We start from the raw sequence: 25,095 nt of genomic DNA, 5'->3' as shown, positions 1-25,095 counted from the left end.
TGAATTTGTGGTCTCTATATTAATCAAATTACTAAAACAGACTTTCTAAAACAGACACAATCTTAATATAGTGAACCCTAACAGACGACTCCATGCAGCTAGCAGACGGTTCATGGCTGACCTGAGCTATTTAAATTTATAACCTTCCTTCCTGAATCACGGATGACTTCTGTGTATTTTCTGTTTGTATTCTTCATATATAAAAATAAACAAGTCAGTAAATTGTCATATTTAAAAAAAAAAAATTGTATACATACAGTATATATAGAAAGTGTTTTTGCAGTTTAATTTGAGGTGCTTACTGTAGAGTGGTATGAATAGTCTCAGTATCAGTTAACATCTGTTGCCTGATGGAAAAAGCTAAACTCGAGGTGAGAACGCTGATGCTCAACTTTTTAAAAGCAATGCATTTATTAATACATGTCCAAAACACAGTGTTTTGTCATCATTGAGTGTATAATACATAATGCTTTGAGCCTCATATACTGTACGGTACACAAGTTGTATCATTGTGTAATATGAATAATTATAAAAGAAAAACACACACTAATCCAGACATTTTCAGACTTTTGAATAGTGAAAAGTGTGTTGAAAAAAAAAACTGAAAATATGAATACAAATACCACAATGTTTCCAGACAGGTTCAGCAAAGGATTTTAGACCAAGATGACACATTATTGGCGCATGGATGACCTTTCAGTGGGAATTTCACGGCAGTCTTATTCCATGACACGGCCAGGTGGACTATATTACAGTTCCAGTGAGCCAAAAAAAAAGACAACCTTATTTTCTAATAAATGAGCCTTAACCATACTCATTCCCCTTCTCTGAGACCTGACAACTTATTAATTCTCAATTTAGCAACTGTTCTATTATGCATATTTTTATAGCCCAGTTTATACCACCTTGCTCATTGCTTGACTATTTGCCTGTTTCTTTTTTGACTATCGCTTGGTATTTTAAATTTGTCTGCTAGGATTAAAGGAAACCTTTGACCTGTACCCATCTCAGAGTCATGAAAAGAGAAATGATTAAAGTAGGATTTGGATTTAGCTCTATAGGAAAGATAGCGGTGAACAGCACTGTAATTTTGTTTTAGCCAATTATAACCATGATTCTTGTCAGTTGTTATTATATATAATTTTGTTATCCCTATATGTACAGTATATATACTACGAATATGTCAATTAATTTGTGCTATTCCTATATATTGTATTTTATTTTAAATACACACTGCACAGATCTTTCTTTACTAGACGTAAAAGTGCAATACAACACATTATCTGATAAAAATGTAAAACTTCGAATTCTTAATTCAAGTAAAAGTAGAAAAGTTTAATCTTTTAAGTTTTATTAAAGTATGAAAGTACAAGAAAGATTTACAAAAAACAAACAAAATCTAGCTCAAGCCGCACTCTGATTTCATTTACTTGTTGGAAATTTATGTTTTTTAAGCATAAAGTAACCAAGGAATGCAGAAAAAAATCTTTACTTTCAATCTCTCAAATGTTAACTAGTATAATTAATTGTTTAATGTTAAAGATAGTTGAATTGCAATAATGATACTTTAATGATACCTTTTTTTAACATAAAAACACAATATTAACATCACTGGCTGGTGAATTGACTAATATTGATTATCAATTATATTCCAGTTAACAGGTGACATAGGCACCCAAGGATCCAGTCCGATCCCACAGGAAAGCTAATTTAGCACAAATTACAGGAAAGTTAATGCTGACCATTACAGAAAGGCACCGGAACAGCCAGTGTATCACAGCCTGCCATGTATGGGGTGTAACAGAAGAAATAATTTAAGGTTGTTAATCTCACCTTCAAATTCCCCAGATCTCAATCTGACCGAGCATCCATGGAATGTGCCGGAAAAACAAACCTGATCCATGGATGCCACACCCCGCCACGTCCCTGTTCCAGACACCACAGCACATCCCTACAGGTTTTGCGTAGGAGTCATGCCCCGAGGGACCAGGGCTACTCTAGTGGCACAAGGGGGAACCTTGGGCATATTGTCTTGCATTTTAATGTTATGACTGATCAGTCTATAGTAGATCACAGATAAATTACAATATTGATGATTTGGTTTTATTCTCACTGTTAAGTATGCTTAAGTTTATATTTGTTATGAATTTTAATTCTAATTATCCAAATCCTGTGTACGATTACGGAGGACTGTAGCGATGTAGTCTGAAAATGTATTAAGGATAAATTTGAACATTATTAAGTGAATGAAAGAACGGTACAGTCGGTTAAAAACCCAAATAAAGTACAGTATCAAAGTAATTGTACGTCATCATGTTCCACCTCTGCACCTCTCAGCAGCTTGACATCATTTTCACAAACTCTGCAAAAAAGGCAAAGATTAGGGCATAATGTGAAAATAAATAAATAAAAAGTTGAAATGTTATTTCTTATGATAAAGATTATTAGCAATGGTGCACACCTTCGAAGTCTACAGTTCCATCACCATTGTTATCGACCTCCCTAACCACCGCGTCAATCTCTTTTTGATTCATGTTTTCCCCCAACAGCTTGTTCATGGCCAACTTCAGCTCCTCTGTCGTGATCTCCCCATCACCGTCCATGTCAAACTGCAGAAGAACAACAACAAATAAAAAACTGAATAAATAATAAACCATTCTACAACTTCTAATGAATTTTATTAGGTGTCAAGTATAGAGTGGGCTGGCTTCACTGTATTTAGGTATGCTTAAGAGGAATTTAATATAAAAAATGTGCACATCGGTATTCAGAATTCGCCCATGCATGCAGTCACAGATTTAAATACTACTGAGAGAGTTGGACATGGAATGGACTTAAAAAAAAAAAAAAAAACCAGGATCTTTTTTTTGTGTAATATCGACTAGAGCCGGTGTTCGACAGTTTGAATTTGTTTCACAGCGTGGTTTTGTACAGTACATTCAGTAAAATAGGTTACATCCCATGCACAAGATATTGTAGCCCTTGGCTGCACAGTATGGTGTCATGGATTTATTTAAGGCATATCTTACAGATTTTTAGACCATATAAGATTTTTTCACATGTATGCATGGAATAAGATACGTCAAATGCTTTTTGGAAAAGTAACAGTATAAAAAAACATATAAGCATATAAAAGTACAAGCGAAACAAAACAAACCTGGAAATATTGGCAAAAATGAAATTATGGTGAATTTATAAAAATTGCATAAAAAATCACACACTGGCCATCTTTTAAACTGCCCTTTTATTTGAGCTCTACTTTGATTAAATAGTGTTTGTGACACTTTGCTTCAGTTCTTCACAGAATATGTAACTGTTTATGTTTTCTTTTTTGTGCCATGTTTCTTCTTCAGATATTATAATGAGCCCCAGTCACATTACCAAGCACACTGTTCAGAAATGTTCAGAAATATTCAGGAAAAAAAAGATTTTATTGCACATATTTTGTAGTAATTTGTTGTTCTTTACAACTTGTTTAAATACATATCTTGATAGTATATTTATTGTGATTCTTTCTGGTCATTAATTTGTGTCATAAATAAGTTAAAGACTATTTTATAAGCTTAAATTGAGTTAAATTAAACCAACTTTTCAGGATGAATGTGATTACTTATACTACTATTTATTCAGCAATATACTGAGACTATGTAAACATACAGAGTAGATGTTTAGTTCAATGCTTGCTATTTTTACAATCATATCTCATTGTATATCATTACATTAGTATTTTACATTTTACATTTTTTAATTATATTGAAATTGACATCTTGAAAAAATAGATTTTAGTTCTAATTTTCTGTTCCTGATGGTTTTGGGCTTAAAGGCAAGTGTAATCTGGAAAACATGAAGTTATGAACTTCATGCAGGTGATCTTCATGATCAAAACGCTGGACTCAGAAAGGCAGATGCTGAATCTATTTCTGAACATACCCAACTTGCCCTTTATAAATATTGACAGAAGGTTCAGACCATGTGCTCTAACTCAGTGTAGTATAAGATCATACCGGGCATACCTAACATATAGACTTATGAATTTTTGTCAGATTTTCTACTGACCTGTCTGAAAGCATCCCTCAGCTCTTTCATGCCAATCATTCCAGCTGTTTCCGCCATGAGTTTTGGTGCCATCAGGTCCACAAAGTCTTCAAAATCCACCTGTCCTCCCACTGCAAGGGAGACAAAAACTTTATAGTTAGAATTCAACAAAATATAATACAATAATAATAATTTAATAATTTTCATATAATCAATGTATAATTGTAATCGTCATATATATATATATATATATATATATATATATATATATATATATATATATATATATATATACAGATATACAGATATTTTAAATTTTATATTTTTGATATTTATTTGCAACATGCCACAAGAAGACACCAAAGAATTTACGGTTCATATTAATCGTCTGGCCCAGCTCAATCAGCTCCATCTCTGTAGGCATGTAACCCATAGTTCTCATCAGATTGCCTAGATCTTTACAGCTGATCAGTCCATCCTTATCCTTATCAAACTCTTCAAAGGCCTCAAGAAGCTCTGCAGAAAAAACACACAAATACATCAGAAAAAGATTATTATTATTATTATTATTTTACAAAAACAGATTTTTAAAATAAAATACAAAAAAACAGGGTTGAATAGGGTAAAAAAAGACAACACTACAGTAGATAAGATGAGATGTGTGGACAGAATGGTAGGTGAAATTATGGTCAATTACTTTTTGACAGTTTTTTAAGTGTGCGAATATACTTTTAGAACACACAGTCATATACAATACTGGGCAGAAGCTTTCCAAAAAATTACATGCTAAGAAATGCTCTAATGTAACAATTAATCATCTACACTGCTTTAGCCTGTTTACAGGGTCACAGGGGGGCCGGGAACCTATCCCAGGAGACTTGAGGCGGGGTACGCCCTGGACCGGGTGCCAATCCATCGCAGCACAACAGTTCACTGAATAATAATTCAATTAAACTGTTTCTACCCATAAAAAACTAAGGGGCCTTCAAGTGAAACCAGGCCATGTCTCATGAAGGCGTAAAACTGACCGACATTTACAGAATGCTTCAAGTATGGTAGAGTGATGAGAATCTTAGCCGCAGTAAAAATTTTAATGGTTTTAAAGAAGGCTGTACATCTGTAAATAATGATCCTGGATCCACTCCTTCCCGTGAACATTTAGCGAGTGAAATGCCTGTTCCTCGAAAATCGATGGATAACTTGCTGAAGAGACGCATCTGTCTGTGGGAACTGTACACACAATCATTCACCAACACCACTTGCACGTTACAGAAACTCAGTAGTGAGTTACTGCCACATTCTCCTGACATCTACATCTACATTTAGGCATTTGGCAGACGCCCTTATCCTGAGCGACTTACATTTTTTATCTCATTATACAGTACATCTGAGCAATTGAGGGTTAAGGGGCTTGCTCAACCAAGTTCCACTGTTGGGCAACTTGAGGTGGTTGAGGGGTTTAAACCTGGGATCTTCCAAACTGTGATTCAATGCCTTAACCACTGAGCTACCCCTGCCTCCATACAGTCCTGAGCTCACTCCAAAGTGATCAGGCTTAAAGTGATCAAAACTTTCTGCCTTGATGGTATAAAGTTGGTGGTGATAGAGGGGATTATAAGAGAAATAAAGGGAGTTTTTACTCTCAAAACTGTGTTCTGTTATTCCGCATAATCAAAAGTCCCAATTTGACTTGAACGTCCCTTGTAAATGTTTATTGTAATAATCTTTTGTTATTAAAATATCATTACTTGCCTCAGGGACAATTTGTGCAGCTTTATAAAATAATTTTTTGGTAGGTTTTACTGAGCATATTGGAGAATCTGTGATAGTTCCTTCATGGCTGTTGCAGTCGCTTTTTTCTTATATTTCACAAAAATTATCCCAGAATAATGTATTTTTGTCTGAAAAGCGGTCTGATGCATAACATTTAACTATCTGTACTGATTCTTCTTGCTAAATTAATGCTTGGAATTATAAAATGTTTTTGCACTGACTCAATGTTGCAGAAATCAGAAAAGAAACTCATGTAGCATTAAATAATAGGATTACATGTACTTAGATTTTTGCACTATATTGTAAGTATTCATTCCCTTAGTTCGCTAGATCAAAATCTAATATAACATTCCATAAACATAGAACCAAATCAACTAAGTTTCCAGGTGACAACAACAAGTCTCGACAGCATTACCACAAGCATAAACTCTTCCAGGCATTTACTCACTCCATAAGGTAGCTAATAAACTTACCATATGTCCAACCCTGTGGTAAAATCAAAAACGCAGACATAGAGGATTTAAAAGGATTTAGAAATCCTCCTGATTTCATAAGTCTTGATACATGAAATGCAACGGTTTGGGAAACACAGAATGATAAAGTACCTCTTGCAAATCTTTACTAGTAAGTTAAAATCAATGTGCTCTTTATGGGAGGAATTAGAGGTTTGATTTGGTAGTTACATATGTACAGTAGATGTTAAGTTCTTATTTTACTTTAGTTGAACATGGTGATTTTTACCTGCAATCTCATCATCTGCGAGGGCTCTCTCCTGAAAAATAAAATATAATAGTATAAGTAGATATAATAGTACAGAATAAGTATTAGTATACATATAGTATAAGTACAATATTTATACTAATTAATTTATACTAATTAATACTAATACTAAACTCTTCCTGGTCTCAAAACTACACTCTGTATTAGTGTTATAATTCTTGTACATATGTATCAGATATCAAATAAATAAATACACATATCCAGGATCGTTAATCCATTAGTTATTACGTCAAATGTTTAAAGAATGTGAGGTTACTTACAAACTTTCCTCCTCGTATGAAGATGCACGCAGTCATGATATTGAAGAAGCTCGGCTTCAACTAAACTTGCTCGGCTTGGCCTCTGCATAAAGCATTATTTTGTAGTTATGTCCAAAATTTAGGTAAGCAAGTATTTAAATTTAGATACTATAATACATTATTAGCAGGTAAAATGACTATTATGTAAAGTACATTGTAAATTGTTGATCTTAATTACATAATATGTTAAAATAAAGTTTATCCATCTCACCTATATGTTATCTTTCTTGTTGCGGAAGCTTTATGTATATAAAACTCCGCTGTGTGTTCTCCGCTGAACTGTCCTCCCTTGTCCTCCTCTTGTCTCTCCTGTCTCTGCTTTGCTGAACGCCTGTGAGTGTCTCTATAATGTGAGTTTCTGGCAAATAGGAGAGCAGCAGGAGGAGGGGACGTGATGACATGATCTACAATCCGATCAGTGAGGAGAGGAAAAAAAAAAACCTTTCACCATGACAAGGCCTGTTATCAAGCAGTACATACTGTATATGACACACAGTTTATTTTTTGTTACTCATATTGCACACCTACAAAATTGAACAAGGCCCTGCTATGGGTTCATGAGGTGTAGAAGGCATTTTATTCCTCCTAGAGAAGACAGAAAGAAAGAGGAGTTTGAAGAGTTGGAATGGAATGGATGGCTTTGTGGATGCAGTGGTTGTACGAGGTGGTGATAATGTGTAGAGGGACCTTGATGATCTTTTCAGATGCTCTAACAACCGCTGAGGTGTCCTGCGTTCAGAGACTGTGCAGTTCCAATGTTTGTTTCTCACATTTTCCATACTTACGTACTTCACCGTGACTAAACCTCACTGTGTTGTCCTCTACTGTGACCTTCAGTGTGTGTGTGTGTGTGTGTGTGTGTGTGTGTGTGCATATGCCAGAACTCTTCCTGCATGGTTTTATAAATGTATGATTACACTTCATTAATCCTTATTTTTGGCATTGACGACTGTAATACTGGTTTTGGAATTATTTTGTATTATATGCAAACTACTGATGCAAAAAATGTTAAAGGATTGGTAAGAGATAAGAAAAAAAGTGGTAGTCAAAGATGTAATTTTTTTTGCATTTTGTTCCGATGACAGATACTCCCTAACCTAGAGATGACTCACATGACTAACCACAAAATTTCTGTGTTAATCTGCCAACATGTACAGCCGTGGCCCAAGGTTTTGATAAGGACAAACATATTAACCATGTAAGGGTGGTCTATCATGCTGGAAAAGGCGTTGTTTATCACCAACCTGTTCTTGGATGGCTGGGTGAAGTTGCTCTTGGAGGGTGTCTTTTGTACATTTCTTTATTCATAACATGACTGTTGGCATGACACAGGACTGATTATAGCGCTCACCAACCTACTGAATAAAGAATAGTAAAAAACAGTTTGGTGATGAAATTTGTTTATCTCTTTTCCACAATATTCATTACTTTTATCTTTTTGCACAATATTCATTACTTTTTGCACTAATTCCTCAAATCTTGCTGCTGTGTTTACTACCTCAACACCATATTTTTATGTTCGGATATGTCGTTGTCGCACTGTCACTTTGTTGTTGCTCGTTTGCACATTTGCACGTGCACTTTATGTTGTCTGTTGTCTGTAAAACCTGTAGATAGTCTTTCTTCGTTAGTTAGTTTTTGTTAATTTATGTTGTAATTTATGTTAGGACTATCTGTCTTGTCTCTTGTCTGAGACTTGGTGGTGGAATGAGGAAGTCCAGGAGTGTATACAGGGAAAGAGGCTAGCTAAGAAGAAGTGGGACACTGAGAGGACTGAAGAGAGTAGACAGGAGCACAGGGAGATGCAGAGTAAGGTGAAGGTAGAGGTGGCAAAGGCCAAACAAAGAGCATATGAGGACTTGTATGCTAGGCTAGACAGTAAGGATGCCAGATGCCAGGAGGGTGATGGGAAGATGGAAGGAGTACTTTAAGGAGTTGATGAATGAGGTAAACGAAAGAGAACAAAGAGTAGAAGAGGTGACTGTTGTGAAACAGGAAGTAGCAAATATTGGTAGAAGTGAGGTGAGAAGGGCGTTGAAGAGGATGAAGAGTGGAAAGGCTGTTGGTCCTGATGACATACCTGTGGAGGTATGGAAGTGCTTAGGAGAGGTGGCAGTAGAGTTTTTGACAAGTTTGTTTAACAAGATCTTGGAGAGTGAGAGGATTCCAGAGGAATGGAGGAGAAGTGTATTGGTGCCAATTTTTAAGAACAAGGGAGATGTGCAAAGCTGTGGCAATTATAGAGGTATAAAGCTAATGAGCCAGACAATGAAGCTGTGGGAAAGAGTAGTGGAAGCTAGGTTAAGGGCAGAGGTGAGCATTTGTGAGCAGCAATATGGTTTTATGCCTAGAAAGAGTACATCAGATGCAGTATTTGCTTTGAGGATGCTGGCAGAGAAGTACAGAGAAGGTAACAGGGAGTTGCATTGTGTCTTTTTAGATTTAGAGAAAGCGTATGACAGGGTGCCAAGAGAGGAGCTGTGGTATTGTATGAGGAAGTCTGGAGTGGCAGAGAAGTATGTTAGAGTGGTGCAGGACATGTATGAGAGCTGTAAGACAGTGGTAAGATGTGCTGTAGGTGTGACAAAAGAGTTTAAGGTGAAGGTGGGTCTGCATCAAGGATCGGCTCTAAGCCCCTTTTTGTTTGCTCTGGTGATGGACAGGATGACAGATGAGGTAAGACAGGAGTCCCCATAGACTATGATGTTTGCAGATGACATTGTGCTCTGTAGCGAGAGCAGGGAACAGGTGGAGGAAAATTTGGAGAGGTGGAGGTATGCTCTGGAAAGCAGAGGAATGAAGGTTAGCCGCAGCAAGACGGAATACATGTGTTTAAATGAGAGGGACCCAGGAGGATCGGTGAGGCTACAGGGAGCAGAGGTAAAGAAGGTGCAGGATTTTAAGTACTTGGGGTCAACGGTCCAGAGCAACGGAGAGTGTGGAAAGGAGGTGAAAAGGCGGGTACAGGCAGGTTGGAATGGGTGGAGAAAAGTATCAGGTGTGTTGTGCGATAAAAGAGTATCAGCGAGAATGAAAGGAAAGGTGTACAGGACAGTGGTGAGACCAGCGATGCTCTATGGCTTAGAGACAGTGGCACTGAAGAAAAGACAGGAGGCAGAGTTGGAGGTAGCAGAGCTGAAGATGTTGAGGTTCTCTTTGGGAGTGACAAGGATGGATAGGATTAAGAATGAGTTTATCAGAGGGACAACCCACGTTAGATGTTTTGGAGATAAAGTCAGAGAGGCCAGATTGAGGTGGTTTGGACATGTTCAGAGGAGAGATTGTGAATATATCGGTAGAAGGATGCTGAGGTTGGAACTGCCAGGCAGGAGGTCTAGAGGAAGACCAAAGAGGAGATTTATGGATGCAGTGAGAGAGGACATGAAGTTAGTTGGTGTGAGAGAAGAGGTTGCAGAGGATAGGGTTAGATGGAGGCAGATGATTCGCTGTGACGCGCCCCCTGAAAGGGAACAGCCGAAAGACAAAGAAGAAGACTATCTGTCTTGTCTCTGCTAGCCAGCTAACTAGACCTCTTAGTTAGCTAGTTTAGCTTCTCTGTTGATTTATGTTGTAAGTTTATGTTGCATGTAGCACCTTGGTACTGGAGGAACGTTGTTTCGTTTCACTGTGTACTAACTGTATATGGTTGAAGTGACAATAAAGCCTACTTGAACTTGAACTTGAACAACGCCTTTTCCAGCATGATGGAGCACCTCACCATGAGGCAAAAGTGAAAACATCAACATTTTAGGTCCAAAGTCAGGAAACACCCCTGACCTTAATCCCATTGAGAACTTGTGGTCAATTCTCAAGAGGCGGGTAGACAAACAAAACCCTACAGATGCTGACAAACTCTAAGCATTAATCATACAAGAGTGGGCTGCCATCAGTCAGGATGTGGCCCAAAGGTGATTGACACCATGTCAGGGAGAATGGAAAAATTTGGGTCAACACTGCAAATATTGACTTTTCCCAGAAACTTAATGTAATTGTCAATAAACGTCTTTGACACTTATGACATGCTTGTAATTATATTTCAGTATACCATGGCAACATCTGACAAAAAGATGTAAAAAAAATACTGAAGCAGCAGACTTTTAAATGAAATTGAATATTTTAAATTAATATTTGTCATTATTAATGATACATTTGTTTTGTCTGTGTGCATATTTACAAAAAAAAGGGGAAAAAAGTAATAAACCAGTCAGCGTAAAAGATATCAAAAAATAATTAGCGCGAGTGCCAGACTACACTTTAGTACTACATTTCCCAGAATTCCGTGCTGCGGATATTAACGCGTCTCTTCCTGGTTACGTTTCAACTGTCAAAAGAAACGATTCCTCGAACATAGAGATGTCTTTTAATAATATACGGTAAGGTTTCTTTTAAAAACTAAACATTCCTGAATTGCTGAATGTGTTTTTAACCAACTTTTAATTTCATAACTTGTTCAACTATCTTGTAAATTGTTCGCTTTTAGCGTAGCGAAGTGTTTGTTTACTTGCAGTCGATATTACCATGAGTAAACACTTGTTTATTAGATTATATCTATAAAAAAAACAAGAATGTATTTTCATTCATGCAGAAGTACAAATTTCACTTCTAATTGTTGGTATAAACTATAACACGAATGTATCATTAAAGCTAACAGTAAACATCACAAATAACTTATAAGATAAGAAAACAAATAACTTATAAGATGAGAAAACAAAAGATAAGATAAGAAAACAAAAGTCTCTAAAGTTTCTTAGGAATATTAAGAAGCCTTGCAATGAACCTCATACTCATCCAGAAGATACAAGACTTCCTAACATGGCACTCCATCCACTGCTTTCAGTAAGAGCTTCATCCTGATCAGCATTGTGATCAATCTTCTGTGTGATCAATCTTCTGTTCACTTCAGTATGATTTGTAGATCGCTTTTAACAAAGCACGCTGTCTCATGAGGAAGAAACCTTGGACTCAGAAAAAAACCCGTCCTCGTCTGGGTGACGCTGTATAGTGAGATTATAAATCATAATAGCATACCGATGTAGAAATGTCAAGACAAACTGTACTATGTCTCTGGAAAGGATGTCTGGTATGAGCTTCTTCTTTTTCATCTTCTTTGTTGCTGTTTAACATGCAGTTAGAATCCAGTAGGTAGGTCTCGTTCTCCTTCATCTTTCCAATTAAATATCATTTCAATTCTATTTGTAGAGCGCTTTGAACAATGATCAACCATCATTTTCAAATAAGAAAATAATGGAAATGTGTATAAATCAGAATGATCGGATTGTCCCTGATGAGCACGGTGATAAGGAAAAACTCCCTGAAATGGTAGTAGGAAGAAACCCTAAAAGGAACCAGGAACATGAAACCCATCCTCATTTGGGTAATACCGGATAGCAGGAATTGTCGTGCAGACATACTATAACACCAGCCTCTTAAAGCCAATCTTCCTGATTAGCCTTTCTTAAAAAAATCTAATACTTCCTATCCTGATCTTGTATTGACTTGGTCTGTGACTTGAACACTGCCTGTCATATATGATTACAGCAGCAGTTCTCATGGCTCCATCGGATGATCACCATTTTGTGCTTCGTTTACGGTGAAGGCAAGCATACCAAGATCAAGATTCAATTCAAAGAAAAGATCAAATTTATTTCCTAAGGCATGTTGAAGTGGTGCTTATGTCACAAGAGACATTTTCGAAAACATAGATCTTTCATGGTATGGCCTGCTGTACTTAAAAGAATAGTCCTAAACTAGGTGCAAGTTAAATAGGGGCAACCTTGAGTTGATCTCCATAAGAAGTGAACATTTCCCCAGCGTAGAATGGCTTTGCAACTGGCTTTATCTGTACAAACCTACAGTATCCAGGTGAGATTATCCACTTGAGGCCTAAAATATAAAAGTGCAAAAAGTTTGATGCAGGAGAAAGAGTGAGAGAAAGATAGAGAACCTGTAGTGTTTAAAAGGGTGAACTTGAATTAAACCAAGAGCCAGAATCTTAAGGCTGTTGCACCAGCACTGTCAGGCCCAAGTGATCATGTCATGAAGTGGTGAGACGTCACCATCTAAGCATTCCAGTTTACCAAAACTGTCTTGCCATCTCTTGTGTTTTTTTTTCTTCTATAGGTCCATGGGTTGGTGTAAAAGGGAATAAGAACTTCACACCAAGACACTTTTCCTTTATCCAGTGATGGAGAATTTTAGACGAACCTACCAGCGTTTGTGTAAGGAAGCAGGCGTGGAGCCCCAGGAGTCGGTCTTGGCTCAGCTGCAGGAGGTCCGGGCTGCGGCCGGTGGCGCCAAACTGGACCTGAACGGCCAGAGTCTCACAGTGGAGTCCTGCTCCATGCTGGGCAAGACACTGCAGAATGACACACTTTTCACTGAGTTCATCCTCAGTGACTGCATGCTTAGCGAGGAAGGTGAGTGCTGATGAGGTGAAAGTGATGCGATCTGTGTGATCTCTAATACTTAATAATACCATCTGGAATATGGATTTATCTTTTAATACTTGGTTGTAAGATTGCAGTGGTTTCTGGTTAAAACAAGGAACGTGATCCTTTATTATTTAATCAACAATAAATTCCAAGCAGCTAAAACTGAAATGCCACACAGAGTTTTCACCTCTTGTACAGTTGTACAGATTTTTGCACTTTACTGTGTATTGCATGATGTACATTTGATTCATTTGGGCTTTAAGGGTGCTAATGGTGTGTTGTTTTTCCTAAATGACACCTTTGCTGTTGATCACAGGCATCAAGCTTCTCCTGAAGGGGTTGTGTTCCAACACCACGGTAAAGCTTCTCGATCTTAAGGTACTGTAAGAATTGGATTTTAAGAAAATGTTATAATTCTTTTACTTAATATAACATCAGTGCACATCATGTAATATATTTTCAACAACTGTAAACACACCTAAAACTAAGTAGGAGATGTAGAGCCACTCTGCAACAGTTTGTATTATCTTAAAAAACATGTCTTTGTGCTTTTTAGGGTAACAACTTAAGAGGTGCAGGAGCAGAGGCTTTGGGGAAGATGTTGGTGAGAAACAAGACGCTGCAAAGGTCAGTGTAAAAATGTGTATTTGGCACTCTACTTTTTGTAGTTAACTGCATATCTCAGTGAAAAACCTTTCTTCTTTTTCTACATGATTTTTTAAAATACTTTATATTATATACCTATTAAATTGACCTTGGATATGGTCAAAACTAAAGTAGAGTTACAGTTACAACACAAAAGTTATTATTTTAACTAAATATTTGTTTAAAGAATTTTATTTACTGTAATTTTATCCATTTATTTCGAGGGTGAGTCAAAATGATGTGCACTCTGGCTACAATACTGGCAAGACAAATACAGTAAACCTTGGATTGCGAGTAACTTGGTCTGCAAGCATTTTGCAAAACGAGGAAAAATTTTTTTTGAATTTGAACTTAATAAATAAGTAGTACACATGCGCTTCGTCTGCCGAGCTTTATGTGATCAGATCACAACTGAGCTAATGGTTCTTCTATCTCTTGTGCAGTGCGATTGTGTATCAGTGCGCACGTTTAATGTTTACTTAGTAACCATGTGTGTGTGTGTGTGTGTGTGTGTGTGTGTTCGTGTGTAAAGAATTTTTTTTCTGTCCAAGTGTAGTGACTGTTGTTTATTCTCACCACCGTCCTGTACTGCAACTTAAAACTCTGTATCAGTGCAGGAGATGAATCTGTTTAACAACAATGCAACGTCACTTCTTCTTCACAGCGAATCATCTGCCTCCATCTAAGCGTATCTTCTGCATCTATTTCTCTCACACCAACTGACTTTGTCCTCTCTCACTGCATCCATGAATCTCCTCTTTGGTCTTCCATTAGACCTCCTGCCTGGCAGTTCCACTGTCAACATCCTTCTACCAATATGCTAACAATCTCTCCTCTGAACATGTCCAAACCACCTTAATCTGGCCTCTCTGACTTTATCTCCAAAACATCTAACATGGGTTGTCCCTCTGATGAATTCATTCTATCCTTGTCACTTCCAAAGAGAACCTCAACATCTTCATCTCTGCTACCTGAAACTCTGCCTCCTGTCTTTTCTTCAGTGCCACTGTCTCTAAGCCATAGAGCATCGCTGGTCTCACCACCGTCCTGTACACTTTACCTTTTATTCTCGCTGACACTCCTTTGTCACATAACACACCTGACACTTTTCTCCACCCATTCCAACCTGCCTGTACCCGCCTTTTCACCTCCTTTCCACACTCATCATTCCTCTGTACCGTTGACCCTAAGTACTGTACTTAAAGACCTTCACCTTCTTAACCTGCTCCCTGTAGCCTTACCGTTCCACTCTGCTCCCTGTAGCCTTACCGTTCCACTTGGGTTCCACACATACTCTGTTTTGCTACAGCTAACCTTCATTTCTCTGCTTTCCAGAGCGTACCTCCACCTCTCTAGATTTTCCTCCACCTGTTCCCTGTTCTCGCTAAAAAGCACAATGTCATCTGCAAACATCATTGTCCATGGAGACTCCTGTTTAACCTCATCTGTCATCCTGTCCATCACCAGAGCAAACAAGTAGGGCCTCAGAGGCGATCCTTGATGCAGACCCACCTTCACCTTGAACTCTTCTGTCACATCTACAGCACCACTGTCTTACAGCTCTCATACATGTCCTGCACCACTCTAACAAACTTCTCTGCCACAGCTCCTCTCTCGGCACCCTGTCATATGCTTTCTCTAAATCTACAAAGTCACAATGCAACTCCCTATTACCATCTCTGTACTTTTCCATCAGCATCCTTAAAGCAACCACAAGGGGGCACAATCCAGTGTCTTCTTGTGCCAGTCCCAAGTCTGGATAAATGCAGAGGGTTGTGGCAGGAAGGGCATCTGACGTAAAACATTTTCCAAATCAAATGATGTGAATCATTAACAGGACTTCCATACCGGATCGGTCGTGGCCCGGGTTAACAACGACTGCCACCAGTGCTGTTGACCTACAGGGTGCTGGTGGAAATTGGGCTACTGTTGGTTGAAGAAGGAGAGGAGGAAGGCGTGTTCATAGGCAGAAAGAGAAGAAGAAAGGCAAGAGTTTAGAAGTGACAGGATGGACTTTGTTGGGACAAAGAATGTTGGGACTATGGCAGGGAAGGCAAGAAAGTTGGTTGACATGATGAGAAGGAAGGTGGATATACTGTGCGTCCAGGAGACCAGGTGGAAAGGTAGCAAGGCTAAAAGCTTTCAAGTGCAGGGTTCAAGTTGTTTTACCATGGTGTGAATAGGAAAAGAAATGGAATAGGAGTTATCCTTAAAGAGGACTTGCCTAGTCATAATAAAACAATGCAACATCACATTTCTGCAAAATCTTCTGCAAAAGCAAGTATCAATAGACAGATTCCATGTTGAAGTTTGCCAACAAAGCATTGTTTCCATTAGTGTGTGCATGTGGTCGTGTATTTGTGCGTGTGTGTGTGGGAAAGTCGTCCAGTAGCCCCTCTCCTCCTCTCCTCTCTCGTCTTACACCAGCCACGATTCTTTTCAAAAGTAAAGTGCATGTTAATTTGTTTTATTTTTACTTCATATTTTGCATGAATTGATTTTATTTGAATGATTTTGGGCTATGGATTGAGATTTTCCATGATTTCTTTTTTTTCCTTTGGATTTTTTTTCCAATTTTCTCCCCTAATTTAGTCGTGGCCAATTCCTCCCCTTCACTGGGAGGATCCCACATTAAGGCTACTAGTACCAATCAGCCGGGAGGGCCGAAGACTATGACGTGTTTCCCCCGAACCGCGTGACGTCAGCCAACCGCATCTTTTTGAACTGCTTGCTCACACTCAGAGGAAAGCGTTAGCCGCTCCTTCCGCGTGCGTGAGCTCACAGACGCCCCTGATTGGCTGTAGAGCCGTAATTATTGTAGGAGCGCGAGTACCTCTCATCCCTTCCCCCCTGAGAGAGCTCGGCCAATCAGCTCTCTCTAGACCTCTGGCTGTGAGAGGAAAACAGCATCACCCGGGGTTCGTACCAGTGATCTCCAGAAGATAGGGCGAGCACTTTACCACTGCGCCACTCGGCGGCTCTGATTTTCCATGAATCGGGATTTTTTTACGGGGAAATTTACTTTGATATATGAGTGATTTGATAAACAAGTACGCTTCTGGAACAAACCATGCTCGCAATCCAAGGTTTAACTGTATTTAATTTTTCAACATAATTTTCTTGCGTTGCTACCCTTTGTCCATCTGCCAACAAGCTTTTATTTTCCCACATTAAAAATGTTTTAGGCTGAGCTGTGAGCCACAAATGCACTGCTGTCTTCTTGATAAGTAGTGAATATTCATCCTCATAGGGCTGATTTCAGGGGACCAAACAAGTGGAAGTCCAATGGAGCAGTGACTAGGAAGACAATAGCCCTGAACGGAAAGCGCTGATAAGACAGGGAGGCCAACAGAAGTTTTAATATAATGAACATTTATTTATAGTCATCTGCCCTGAAATTTATTTAATGGAAAAAATCCTGTTATACAGTGCTGACATTGGAGATTTGTTCTTTAAATACTAAAACCTTTACCATATCGGCTATTTTATTTGAATTATTATGATTATGTGGAGCATCTGCAGGTCCCTGTAAATGAGCTGTTACTATAGTAATGATTAAATATCAGAACTAGTCCTTTAATAGAAACATGTAATTTGCTTATAGTCAGAGCTACTGCTATTACTAAAAAAAACTCAAGTCTTTGCTAAACAGAATTATGAATTAAATGCTAAGATTTTTTGTGTGAATTCTGTTGTTATTTGCAGTGCTTAAATATTATATTTCATAATCTAATTTACAGGCTTGTGTTGGAGTGGAATGCTTTAGGAATGTGGGAAGAAGGCTTTTCTGTATTCTGCGAAGGTCTCGCTTCAAATAGTTCCCTTATCCGGCTAGACTTGCGCAACAACCAGATCAACCACCAGGGAGCAGTTGAGATTGCTCTGGCCTTAAAAAGGAACTCGGTCTTACGAGAGCTTGGTGGGTGTTGACAGTAGACACAGTGATCATTTCCTCTCTCTCTCTCTCTTTGTCTCTTAGAATGTAAGTAACTCCATTCTGTTACAAAAAAAAAGTGATTTGGTAGCTACAACAGCACTATGCTGTTTGTATGTCGAGATATCTCCTCTGTTTCTGATAAACTAAAATTTTACATTTTTCTGAATGCATGTCGGATGGCCGTGAGACAGACCTGCGGTGGAATAACATCGGCCTGCTGGGCGGCCGAGCTTTGCTAGACGCTCTACTGCAGAACCGCACTCTCCTTCAGCTCGAGATGGCTGGCAACAACATCCCTAGTGACACCCTAAAAGCCATTGGTCAGATACCAGAATCTTTGTAGTTCTTATACAGCAAGAAAGCCAAATGTCAATAAAACTGCATATAGTGAATTTTGTATTTATTATTTTATTTTATTTTATTTTTTTACATACATAAGCATTCTTTTGTGTTTTCTCAAACTCCAAAATAAGAGAAACAACTCAAAACCTTAAACAAATGCTAAAGATTAGGGTTAAATTAAAAAATATTTTTAAACCTGGAACATTATTAAGAGACTGTTCAATTAAGTATGATTATTTTATTTTTTATTTATTTATTTTTTTGTCTCTTTGGGCTTTGTTTCTTTTGTGGTTCAATATCTGGCACAGATTTTATGCTATATGCCCCTCTTGTCACAACCCTCCCATACATGTAGGGGCTGAATTTTATGGGGTTTTATGGGATGTCTTTGTTTAAGAGTCTTGACCAAAGACCCTGCAGTAGTTACCAGGTGGTGGTGTGGCTTAAACCTTTTACCCTCCGATCAGCCAGCCAGAGCCTCAATGGCCTGACGGCACCAGATTGTATTTTCTTTATACTTATTCAATACTTATACTTATAAATATTATATTTACAATGTAAGTTGGAGGCACAATAGTGGCTAAGTCATTCGCATAGACGCCTCCCGGATGATACTTGATGCCACCTTTAAATATGTTAATATTAATAATTGTGATTCTGTTTGCAATGGAGTCCATATTTCAATTTAGTACATTTCTTTTTAGAGCAGTCTATGGATCACAATACAGATAGGATTTCAACCCTGCGAGAAAGCCACACCAAGACTCAGGTGCTCAACAAGGAGATCCAGATCCTCAAAGAGGAAAAGAACCGACAGGTCAGACCTGCCAAGAAGTAGTAAAAATCCTCTGGCTTCAAATTTTTTACTTTTCTGTATACATCAAAAAAATGTTCTCTTGCTTTCGTTTAGTTTCTAGGTCTAATGGAGACCATAGATAAACAGAGAGATGAGATGGGGAGGAGCAGCAGGTTAGTTTTTGCCTCAATGATTTTTACTCTAAATTACTCTGAGTCCATTTTGTAGCGAATAAAAGGTGCGTTCTGAGCACCTTTTATTCGAGCACCTGAACACCTAGAGTTCTGAGCTCTATTTGAAGTTCTGCATCTGGGTTCCTCTCAAGTTTTCTCCCGTTTCCCCAAATCATACCGATGCTAAAACATGTGAAGGATGTAGAAAAAAAAACAGTGCCTGTAGAATCGTGTGAACTGAGGTATTTGTTTAACTGTCTGTTTTTTTATGATTATTATTATTAAACTAATTGACACTTTTTAAAAAATCTGATTCAGAACTTCATCAGTTCGCTTGGGGCAACTTCAGGAAGCTCTGAACGAACGCAAATCAGCTGTGAACTCCCTCACAGCCAAGTAAGCAGGCCAGCATCCTCCTTATTGCATATAGAAATATCTAGATTTTAGTTTTTAAGCACATAAGACTTCATTGTTCTTTTTTATGTTCTGACCACCAATATTTATTCAGAGGTAACGTTATGTATATTTCTGTTTATTTTCAGGTTACAGATGACCGAAGCTGCTTTGGCTCTGTCTGAGCAGAAAGTCAATAACTTGGGAGATGTACTGACAAAAACAAAAACTGAGAGGACTGAACTTATGGACAAGCAATTTAGAGAGATGAAGAAGCTGCAAGAGGTGTTGGAGTTTTTTCTGCTTTATTTATATGCTAAATCTAATTATTTCATAGCTATTTGGATTCTCAATTTTGATTGGTTAAAAATTCTTGGATACATTTTTATATATCACTGACATAAAGTAACTGATAACAGAAACTAGTTATAGTTAGGTATAGTATCATGTTCCACAGCGGTTTTTATTCACAGCAAATTAGAAAGAATTAATTATGAGAAAAGTGCTGTCGTATAAAAGAAATTAAACCATTGTGATTTGCAGGTATTGGAAAATAATCAACAGCATAAGGTCAGATCACACTACATAACAGCCCACCTCTAGTAATGTTTGATTTTTAGGACAGCTCTCTTCGAGAAGGGAAGCTTTTGAGGGAAGTCAGTAGTCTAACCGAGAGGAACCACCAACTAAAAAACAAGGTACACTGCCTGAGAGGCTGCACTGATATCAGCTTGAGATATCATTAAGTGTAGAGTGTGTGTTAATGTCCATATCATCTGTGTACAGCTAGAGGAGGCTGAGCGGCGCTGCAAAGGGCAACAAGAGCAGATCTTTGAGCTGAAGCAGGAGCTGACCAATTCCACTGCAGAGCTGAAATTACGCCTTTCCCAAACTGAACGTAACGTCACACACACACACACCCACCCACCCACCCACACACACACACACACAAACACACACACACAAACACACACACACACACACATATATACACACTCTGTAGCTCTACCATTGACAGTGTTTTTTTTTTTTACGTTAAATAGAACGGTTGGACTTGGAGAAGAGAAGATCCAAACAAGCTCTCGAAGACATGGACAGTTTGCATCAGAAAGAGGTTTTCTTTACATACAGTGAACTCACATCACACATGATTGTGTTCTTAATATGTTATATGAGAATGTGTTCTCCCTTCTGTAGGTCGATCATGTCAATAAGCACCTGGAGGAGAGTGAGAGAGCCCTACAAGACCGTATTCTCAAACTTGAAGGACAGCGGCTCCAGCTGGAGGAGGTACGATCGACTCATCTTTACACCATAAATCCAAAAATCCTTGTTTTGTTTGATCATATTATAATGATATTAAAAGTGTATTAACCAAGGTAATTTTCCCGCAAAGAGTTGGTGTTTCATGTTTAGATTAATTTGACTATTGAATGATTTACATCCATGTTCACAAAGCTCCACCCCCAAGATCTTACATAGTCCATTGGAAGTTATTTTTCCAAAATAATTCAAGTGGATTTTCTCAGTACTTAATAAACTTTTGCTGAGGATATGTATCTTCCAGGCCATTTGTAATGTACAAATATTGACAAGATCTCAGTGTTGTAATTATTATTAAATGTTGTATGAATTTAGTCTAATATCTCCCCCTACTTTTTGGTCCATTCAATGCTCTTCATCAGAAAGTTTGTATAAAGTCAAGAAGCGCAAGTGGAATTTAATTCAGACCTAAGAAGTTAGACTTTAACGATTACGAGAAAAGGAAATTTGATTCTAACCTTTTTACTTGCTAGGAGCTAAGCCGAATGAAGGCTGCTTTGGTGACCGAGAGGGCTCAGGCTGAGGAAGAACTTGGGAAAATGCGTGCACAAGTACGACTGGAAGAGGTATTGATCTTTGTCAGAAATGTAGGGCCCATGCATGGATGATTTAAATTATTTTTAAATATGTAAAAAAAATCACTATAGGATTATCTAAACGTGTATTCACAGTGTATTACTGGTTTCTTCTGCGTTGATGAGATGTTTCCATATGTATATAACTCCTGCAGCAGCAGCATTTAAATATCATGGAGGAGAAACTACGGAGCTTACGTCAGGCACGTGACGAGGCTCAGAGCCACTGCACACAACAGAAGCAGACCGTCACGGAGCTGCAGAGTCGAGTCGGCCAGCAGAGCATAGAGATGGACGGCCTACGGCGCAGGATAGATGAGCTGCAGCAGGTGGGGCGCAGGCGGGTTACAGATTGAAGGAAAAAGCAACACGATGTGGATTAGTTAGGGCCACCAAAACAGCTTGATAGCACCTTGGCATAGATTCTTCGAGCCTCTTTTCATATGGGTGGTAGCACCGCATGTTTGCTATTTTTTATTAAATTAAATGAGTTCACTGTAGGTCACAGTATTATGCTTTCTTCTTATCTTGCAACCTAAAACAGCAAGCAGAGAAATCTTGGACCTTAAATAGGACAAAATATTTGGCAATATTTGAAAAACATTCTGGTTTTATTTTTACTTGACATAAAGAGGGTTTAATCAAGCTAGAATGAATGAACTCTGTGAACCCTGATGAATGTTATTACATTAATGAGAACAACATTGCTGTCTGTATATAAGGCTGTGTATAAGGTGTTATAAAGCCATACCCTTCTTGCCCACAGGAGCTTGCAGGGAAAGAGCAGGAGAAGGTGGCGGAGGTGACGAGGGTTAAGGTAGAGCTGCAGGAGCAGATCGGTCACTTGCAAGCTGAGAGGACAGTGCAGAGCGGCTTAAAGGAGAAGATCGCTGCTTTGGAGAGAGAGATAAAAGGTAATGAATCAGATAAAAGTTGGCTCATCATATTTGCTGTTAATAAAAAGAGCTATTTTTATGCTACTCCATACATGTGCAGTAATTTGGCTATTATCTGGCTGGCAGTAAAATCTAGAAACCAGACAATAGCTATATGATAACCCCTGTGCACAGGCATGAACCCTGTTTTGAGAATCATCAGTGTACGTGTACATACAGCATGTCTATTTGTCTGAAATATATAGTTTTCTTGTTACTGTTTTTTTGGACCAGCACTTAGCACCACTCACCGAGAGGCTCTTCTGGACAAAGAAAGCGAGATCTCGTCTCTGCACGAGCGCCTGCGCACACGGGAAGCGGAGATCCAACGCATGCGAGACGATGAGGCACAGAGAGCTAGTTTTCTTCAGAGTGCCATCCTCACTTACGTTCAAGGTTCCCCTCTTGGACACCACAGCCCGAAAAAATGACCCTTACCCAATCCATAATTTAGCCTTCTTAATTCCTTTACTATGTCTTCAGTCATTCAGGTCATTTTGAATGGAGACTTGGACATGTTGTCGCCTTGATCACGCCTCTGAGTTACAACAGTAAAATCTCTGGAAAAGATTTTAAAATTCTAATCATGTTGGTTTAAAGATATCATGTATTGAGCTGACTTTGCATGTTTGTATCTCATTGTGGTATTGCATGATTTTATTCAGAATGAACAAACGTTTTATTTTGTATTAATTGTTTACACCAGCCTTCTAGTATCTCAGGAACAGGAAATTGTAGTAAATCCCAGGACACTTTTTATTTTTTTACATTTTTTTTTTTGTATGTGCCAAAATATACAGTACTGAAACTTGCGCATCATGGACACGCATTTGCGCTTGTAAACAGGGCATAGCTGCAGACACACGTGTTCCCAGTAGTGACAAGGAAGTCGTGTTGTGCATTTAATGTTGGAAATGGGTCTCTCCACGGAGGAAAAATTATTCATAGTTGAGTATGTGGTCGTGAACGGGGACCCGAGTTTGAAAACCACCTGATGCCAACGTGTGGGGAATGTTCAAGGAGAGTGTGTTCAACTGTGAGCTATCATTGCATTATGCAAGCAAATTGTCTCCTTTCGCTGAAGTCTGCAGTACCTTTGTTCCAGGAACCCGGGTTAAGAATCTGCATGAACGATATGAACACTGTCTACAGCGAGGCCGTGTACACACACTTCGAAACACTTACATTACGCATACCATAGTAAATCAACACACCAACAGTTTATTTAGAAATAAATTCACAGATTACAACAAGGTTGTTTGTCTTTTCATTTCAGTACTGTATATTTTGGTGCATACTGTATTGGTGCATCTTTATTTTGTACTGGTTGTATTGACTGGTTTTATTTTATACAATAAAATCTTTGTACGAATAAGTTGACAAAAGTAAATGACCATTTTTTTTTTGTCAGTGTTTACATACTGATGTTCTTCTTTTGGCTGCTTCTGCTAAGAGGTCGCCACAGCAGAACATCTGACCTGCAGATACAGTACAACTTGCCACAGGTTTAACACTGGCTGGCCCGATGCAACCCTCCCAGTTTATCTAAACTTGGGACCCGCACTAAGAATGCTCTGTTTCCAGTGGCTGGGTATTAAACCCAGGCTTTCTGCATGGCAGGTCGGAAGCATGTCACTGTGCCACGGATGCCTGTAAAGTGTTTGCCTACAAACATAATATAATACAAATGTACAAAACAAGACATTAAACTGGCTACTTAAGCGCCATTTTGTATCTCTGCTCAAGAAGACTGCAAACTCTCACTTTCTTTAATATCAGTATGGAAAACTTTTTTAAATCATAACAATTATGTTTGGGTCCTATTGATCTGAGAGTAGTTCCAGGGTTAATGTTTTTTTTATCCCAAGGTCAGTTTACCGTGGCTGAGTTTCAACATGTATGTGGGGGCGTCCCCTGAGTTTTTTTCCGTTTCCTCCTCCAATGCATACCTATGATTGACCCTTACTGTAAATGTGTGTAAACATTTGTGTGTCTGGTGTGTGTGGTGTGGTTCCATGCGATGAACTGGTATCCTTCCAGGGTGTATTTCAACCTTACACTGGATAAACGATTCCCTGGATAAATTTTAAGATTCACCGCAACCCTGATCAGAAGTGCTGATTAAATATAAATAAATAAAAGAAGGAACAATATATTAAATAAATTAAATAGGACGATCCGGTCAGTAGGACATCCAGGCAGTAAACAGAACAGATCAGTATTGCTCAAACCTATTCTGCGCACTCACGTTAATTTAAATGAACATTTCGGGAATCTAAAATCTTAAGCATGCTTGGAGGAATGCTGATTAGCGTTACCTCGAATAAACCAGAAAGACTTCTATTGAGTTGATCATCATTGGTCAAATTCAAATGAGAATTAGTTTCATGATGTTTGGAATGTGTGACAGGCTTTCACTCTTCATTCTTTACTATTCACACATGGTCAGTGATTTGAAGTGAGGGTCAGATGTTGGAATTCCACACAAATCAAGTGTCACAATAGCAAAATTCCAAGCACATTCCATAGCTCCATGGAAATGCCTTTTGGTCGATGTGCTTATCAGTATTCTAACTGCCTAGTGAAGGATGGAAAATGTGTCAGTCTTGGCTCTTGGTCCACAGCAGGACAGGAAGACAACGACATGGTGTGTTTTCT

At 38.4% G+C, this 25,095-nt stretch overlaps 2 protein-coding genes across 3 annotated transcripts; one reads left to right on the top strand and one right to left on the bottom strand.

Moving 5' to 3' along the window:
- Positions 1-1,359: 1,359 nt before the first annotated feature.
- cabp5a (calcium binding protein 5a) lies at positions 1,360-11,853 on the bottom strand. 2 transcript variants are annotated; one of them, XR_008365623.1, is made up of 9 exons: positions 11,665-11,853; positions 7,099-7,291; positions 6,849-6,930; positions 6,550-6,580; positions 4,408-4,551; positions 4,057-4,166; positions 2,462-2,609; positions 2,262-2,362; positions 1,360-2,217 (listed from the first exon to the last, which is right to left on the bottom strand). XR_008365623.1 is itself a non-coding variant. In XM_053511382.1 (8 exons), the coding sequence occupies exons 3-8, from the start codon at positions 6,882-6,884 to the stop codon at positions 2,334-2,336; spliced, it is 498 nt and encodes a 165-aa protein (XP_053367357.1). In that variant the 5' UTR covers positions 6,885-6,930; positions 7,099-7,291; positions 11,665-11,853; the 3' UTR covers positions 1,360-2,333. The 2 variants fall into 2 exon arrangements, 1 of the variants encoding a protein (XP_053367357.1); XM_053511382.1 differs by having other exon boundaries at positions 1,360-2,362.
- lrrc45 (leucine rich repeat containing 45) lies at positions 11,181-23,201 on the top strand. The gene is made up of 18 exons (XM_053511381.1): positions 11,181-11,260; positions 13,008-13,303; positions 13,635-13,696; positions 13,875-13,945; positions 17,704-17,882; positions 18,092-18,220; positions 18,947-19,059; positions 19,153-19,211; positions 19,530-19,607; positions 19,754-19,889; positions 20,225-20,302; positions 20,391-20,502; positions 20,648-20,718; positions 20,802-20,894; positions 21,401-21,493; positions 21,658-21,831; positions 22,269-22,416; positions 22,672-23,201. The coding sequence occupies exons 2-18, from the start codon at positions 13,072-13,074 to the stop codon at positions 22,866-22,868; spliced, it is 2,025 nt and encodes a 674-aa protein (XP_053367356.1). The 5' UTR covers positions 11,181-11,260; positions 13,008-13,071; the 3' UTR covers positions 22,869-23,201.
- Positions 23,202-25,095: the final 1,894 nt, after the last annotated feature.

Source organism: Clarias gariepinus, chromosome 14 (genome assembly GCF_024256425.1).
Source record: "Clarias gariepinus isolate MV-2021 ecotype Netherlands chromosome 14, CGAR_prim_01v2, whole genome shotgun sequence".
NCBI lineage: Eukaryota > Metazoa > Chordata > Actinopteri > Siluriformes > Clariidae > Clarias > Clarias gariepinus.
Note: the sequence above shows the minus strand (reverse complement) of the source record. Positions and strands in the feature narration are given on the sequence as shown.